General features: G+C 52.8%; 1 protein-coding gene across 1 annotated transcript; it reads right to left on the bottom strand.

Moving 5' to 3' along the window:
- Positions 1 to 1,897: 1,897 nt before the first annotated feature.
- Positions 1,898 to 4,270, bottom strand: RHOB (ras homolog family member B). The gene has a single exon (XM_007971360.3). It carries the CDS (start codon positions 3,873 to 3,875, stop codon positions 3,285 to 3,287), a length of 591 nt encoding a protein of 196 aa, XP_007969551.1. The 5' UTR covers positions 3,876 to 4,270; the 3' UTR covers positions 1,898 to 3,284.
- Between the last annotated feature and the right edge of the window lie 1,485 nt (positions 4,271 to 5,755).

Here is a 5,755-nt window from a genome sequence, read left to right as displayed (position 1 = left end):
CCAGATTGATTTAAGATTAAGATTAAAGGAGAACTCAAGACAATGCCCCTTGCTCTAAAATGCCCAGGATCAATGCAACTTCCCAGTATTTTCCACAAAACTGTTCAACAGGCAATTAAATCAACTCAGCACATTTATTTTAAATGTGCAAAATGAATTTTCATATTCTAAGAGTAACACCAGATGTTTTACCTCTTTTTTCTAATTGATTTTCCAGCCTACAGCAATTCGTCTTTATGTTTTCCAGTTGGATCCTAATGCAGCAAGAAGAGTGTGTTCCGGCAGGATTATGAAATGCCACGCATTTTCAAACAAGCGTAACTCGGGCAGCCATGCGTCATCTGAGTGTTTGTCTGCCCATAATATAAAACACAGACAGTTATGGGTACCAGGCAGATCAGAGCAACTCAGAAAAGGCCCTTTCAGGGAGTTGGGCCTCCAGGCTCTTGGCTGGTTGCAAAGCGAGTCCTGGGCATTCAGCCCAAGCCTGAGCTCTTCCCCCACTGCGTCCTGCGCTCCCTGGTACCAAAGGATTTGCTAGCTGTAAAACCTGCAAATAAACATGCTGTTTGTGGATGGGAAGTTTTGTCTTTAAAATGAAAAAGGAGACTGCAGGCTGGAGGTGAGTGGGGCTGAGGGACTGAGGAAGGAGTCAGGCAGTTGCTCAAAGCAGGCAGCCTGGATAGACCCCTCTCCCCTCTGCTCCTAGAGGAGCCCAGACAATTTCCTTCTGTTGGTCAGCGCACCCACCCAGCTGAACAGGAGGTCCAGTTACTGCCAGCATTTAAGTGGGTGAAAGGTCACCACCAACCAGGTTTTCTTCACTCAACAAAAGCTCTTGGAGTCTGGGGTAAGACCAGGAAACAGAAGCCTCAAGCTTTGAAGCAAACAACTTCAAAGGAGACCTTCTCCACCTTTGTCCTGGGAATGGGGAGGAGGGGGAAGGAGATGGTGGCAACTAAGTGCTAGAAACCCAGAAAATGCTGATTCAAAAAAAATGAAAACCACATTTCTCAGGCAGTTGGCACTCTCCGCTACCTTCACTGGAAGCTGCTGAGAGCTGGCAGGTTTGAGCCATCATGCCTGCAGCAGGATTTTAATGTGGTCTCCCACTATAAATCAGCCCGTCTGGTTCTAAGAACCATTGCAGCAAAGCTAAGTGTCTACAATTAGAGCTCATCATGACTGAATCTCAAAAAGTGGCAGCTCCAACTTTAAGAACCACCAAAACAGCCAATGTTCTTTCCACAATATGGCCCTTCTCTGAACTTAGAATAAAGCATTCTAGGTTACTTATAAAGACATATTGGGATCAAAGTTTGATAATGTTTAAAAATCACTTCATCTGAACTCCCCCACTTCTGGAAGCTCCAGCCCCAAAGGTAACGACCTACACAATCTCCTGGGGTATTTTGTAAACCCCTTGATGGCCTTAACGAAACCCAGTAAACAGGCTTCCTGATAGCCTGATCCCACACCAACGATTAATAAAAAAGTTACCTAAATTTAAAATGCACAAATGATAACCTTCCAAGACTCAAAGAATAAGCAAAGCCCCATAACAGACTTAAGACACAAGTGTTTTGAAGACACACAGATGAATGAAATCAAGATCTTCGTTCTCACCTAATTGAACTAAGTACATAATAGGTCAAGGTTTTTGCACTGGGTGTCGGGTTATCCACTCATCGTCCTCTAGGAATGTGACAGAACCACCTGGTCTCCCTTGGTCACCCAACCCCCAACCCCCACATGCTCCCAAAGGGACTTCATCCTCATTTACTACATTTGCTATAAGGAAAACGGGGTTGGCAAGAAAGGATCTCGCCTAGGAGAATGTCTCCCTTGTCCCAAATTCGCAAGGGTATTTTTACACACTATTAAACCACAAGAGCCATTTTATAAATGTCATCATCATAGTCTTTTAATATTTTACATAAAAAACTGTATACACAGCTTATAGAACTTTTATGTAAACATCATAAGCTCACCATTTTGTCATTTGTCAGTTTATTTAAAAAATAAAAAACAAGACAACAATTTAGTAGAAGTACCACTGGGAAGGAGGGGAGGGGAAGAAAGGATATACAGGGGCAGGTGTATTCTCTGTACAGAGATGCAGAGAAAATTTCACATAGCTTTAGAGAATGCCTTGTGAAAAAAAAAAAATATAGGCCCCAATACTTGTTACTGCCCTTTATCAAAACTGTGTGCATGACCTGCACAAATAAAATCACAATACCGTGTTGCCACTTTCTTCAAGAAAACAAAGCAAAATTTAGTGAATTTCTTTTCCCTCTCCTTGTTAAAAGTCACTTTTTAAAAACATCAGAAGTAGATGAGGTTACAGCGTACAAGTGTGGTCAGAATGCTACTGTCTTATGCAAATGACGAGAGCATTAAGTGTCAAACAATGAAACAATTGTGCAAAGAATTTTAAAAAACCAAATTTTAGCCTTTAAATAAATCAAATAACATCATTTTCTTGGACTGAACAATTTTCACTTGTAGGACAGGCACAAAGTTCGCTTATGGCAAAAACAATCCCACAGCGCACCCTCCCTCCTCCCGCCGGTGGCTGGTGGAGGTTCGCAGGGGGCTGGCCCGAAGGAGAGGCTGTGCTGGAAGCTGTGTCCTCCCCAAGTCAGTTGCAAATGTCTTCCCCAGGGGTCGGAAAGATGGCCAAGTCCTGTTCATGCTTAGACGGGAGTCTGGCCCAGCCTGGGCCAGAGCGCTCACCCGTCACCACCATTAAATAACACCATCTTACCTCCGAAAATAAAATTATATCTATATTTATATAACATTCCCCATCCTCCCCAGCCCTCCCCTCCCCCAGTACCCGGGGTCTATGTTACAGACAAGGGATATCAGGCGCCCGCTGGTGAAGGGCGAACATCTGATGGGGCGCGGCCACACTCCCGCGCCAATCTCGCCCCTGGGGATCAGAGGCGGGGGTGGGGTGAAAATGGGGCGAAGGGAGTCGAACAGACACACAGCCACACACTCTGAGGCCTGGCTCTTCAGAAAAGCATGCTCAGGGGACCCTTGGCACTCAGCGGGGAGCCCAGGCCTGTGCAACACAGCTGGACGCACAGACACTGGGAAGGGGGCGCCCGGTGCCCACGCCGAATCCTGGCGCGAGCCAGAGGCGCCAGCAGACAGATGCCAGGCAGTCCGGTGGGGTCCTTGTGGGACACGAGTCTCCCCTTCTCCGGGCTCGTGGGGGACTGGTCCAGGAGGGGGAGCCGCGCCGGCAGGGGCAGGCGCGACGGGCGCGGCCCTCATAGCACCTTGCAGCAGTTGATGCAGCCGTTCTGGGAGCCGTAGCGCTTCTGCAGCGCGGCGCGCGTGGCCGTCTCGAAGACCTCGCGCACGCCTTCCTTGGTCTTGGCCGAGCACTCGAGGTAGTCGTAGGCTTGAATGCGCACGGCCATGGCGCGGCCGTCATCCGTGCGCACTGGTTCCTGCTTCATGCGGGCCAGCTCTGTGCGGACATGCTCGTCGCTGCGCAGGTCTTTTTTGTTGGCCACCAGGATGATGGGCACGTTGGGGCAGAAGTGCTTCACCTCGGGCACCCACTTCTCGGGGATGTTCTCCAGCGAGTCCGGGCTGTCCACCGAGAAGCACATGAGGATGACGTCGGTGTCCGGATAAGACAGTGGCCGCAGACGGTCGTAGTCCTCCTGGCCCGCCGTGTCCCACAGCGCCAGCTCCACCTGCTTGCCGTCCACCTCGATATCGGCCACATAGTTCTCGAAGACAGTGGGCACGTACACCTCGGGGAACTCGTCCTTACTGAACACGATCAGCAGGCACGTCTTGCCACACGCGCCGTCGCCCACCACCACCAGCTTCTTGCGGATGGCCGCCATGAGCGGGCCGGGCCCGGGCAGCAGGAGGGGGCCCGCGAACGCCTCGCTGCCGTCCCGCTCGCCGCTCACTGCTCACCTCGGGCTGGGCGCAGGGGGCGAGGGTCGCTAGCTGCACTCGGGCCCCGCGGTGGCGCGTTCTCTCACTGAGCTCCGGCTGCCGCGGCGGGGGCGGTGGGGGCGCGGGTGCATAAGGCGCACCGTGCGTCTCGCCGCGCTGCTCCCGGGCGGTGGTGGCTCTGCTAGCCCCGGGGCGGGAGTCGGCGGCTTTGTGCGTAACGCGGGTTCGGGCGGCAGACTCGGCCTAGCTCCCTCCCGGGTCTCTCCCGGCCTCGCCGAGCATACAAGAGAGCAAACAAGTCCAAACAGACTGCGGTGGCAGATGAGGGCTGCGGCCCTAGCGCCCGCTATTTAAAGAGTCCGGCCACTTTCTTAATATAGCCGTCCAATGGGAAACGAGCCGGCTGAGCTCATCGCTGCGGATCTTGGCTCTGATTGGCCGCCCGCTGCAGCCCGAGGGCGGGGCAGGGCCAGCTTGATTGACGGCCCAGGCCGCCCGGCTGGGAGAGGCAGCTACCGGGGAGTCTGCGCCGCTGCTGGCGCTGCGGGGCTCTAGCGGCACCGGGGTCCCCTTCTTCGCCGCAGCGTCTGCGCGCGGATTCCCGGAGCTGCCTGGAGCCTACAGGGTCTGGGCGAGCGGTTCCGAAACAGGCGGCACTCAGTGGGGCGTTGGCGACTTCCATTCAGAATTGCCCCTCTTCCTGGCAAACTCCCGGCGGTGGTTGGACCTTTGGGGGCGGGGGGGCTCTTTTAACGTGGTTTTGTTTTTGAATAAATACACACACACACCCCACACACTTTTGTTTCCAAACAAAAGTGTTTTCTCCTTTCTTTTGGAGGCGGCCCCTCCTGTGGTCTAGGGCCCCACCCGGGTACTCGCCCTGGGCCAGCCTCGGGTTTGGACCCGAGAGGCGACCGGCTGGCTGCAAACTGGCTCTTCCAAGTCCCGCCGCCCCCACTCTTCCCAACCCCCAGCTTACGTCTCTAGGTGAAGATTAAGGGAAGAGGTGCGGAGTGGCCGAGCCTGACAATGGAAAGGAAAGGTCGAAGCTAGACTTGGAGGAAGTTACTGGGCAGGGAGAAGACCCCTCGGCCCAGCTCTTCACAATGAAGTCTGATCCCGGTTCTTAAAACAGAGAACTGTCTGAGATAAATTGTACAATAGAATATACAGTATTGTACAATAGCATGTACAATATTCTGGGTTCAATAGAATCCAACCACCCCAAGACCCCTGAGCGGGCGAAAAGGCTCGAGGCTGGGGAAGACGGGCGGGGTAAGGGGCTAACAAATGGGGCACAGCGGGTTAGTGGGTGTCCCCTCTAGTGGGGCGCCAGATCGCTAGTCTCCTGATGCACACTAGGACTGAACTCATTTATCCTATAGATCCTGCAGGAGATGACAGTACCTGTGATCCTGGAAGACCCAAGTGAACCGATTTCTACGGATAAAAGAGGAAGAAGCGGGTAGGGAGAAAGGAGGAAAGGGGAGTCGGGAGGGCTCCCGGGAAGGAGAAACAGCCTGAACACAAGCAGGAAGGTGGGAAGGAGTAGGGCACACTCTAGGAGCTGCGTATGCTGGGGTTCATGAGCGCTAAAGCATTAACTGCAAGGGGTGGGCTCTGTCCATCCATTGCAGGGGAAATGTATGCAGACTGTTTTTTCATCTGAGGAAGGACCCACTACATCACCGGGAGGTTGTTGCCTCCTGTCTCCGTCTCTGCCTCGTTTTCTGTGAGTTGTTGGAGGGCCAGGATTCTGTCTTATCTCCACATCTTGAAGACCCAGCACAATGCCTGGCATTTACAAGAATCAGTACATGAC

Source organism: Chlorocebus sabaeus, chromosome 14, assembly GCF_047675955.1.
Source record: "Chlorocebus sabaeus isolate Y175 chromosome 14, mChlSab1.0.hap1, whole genome shotgun sequence".
Lineage (NCBI taxonomy): Eukaryota > Metazoa > Chordata > Mammalia > Primates > Cercopithecidae > Chlorocebus > Chlorocebus sabaeus.
The sequence above is the reverse complement of the archived record's forward strand: the minus strand, read 5'-3'. Positions and strand labels throughout refer to the sequence as shown.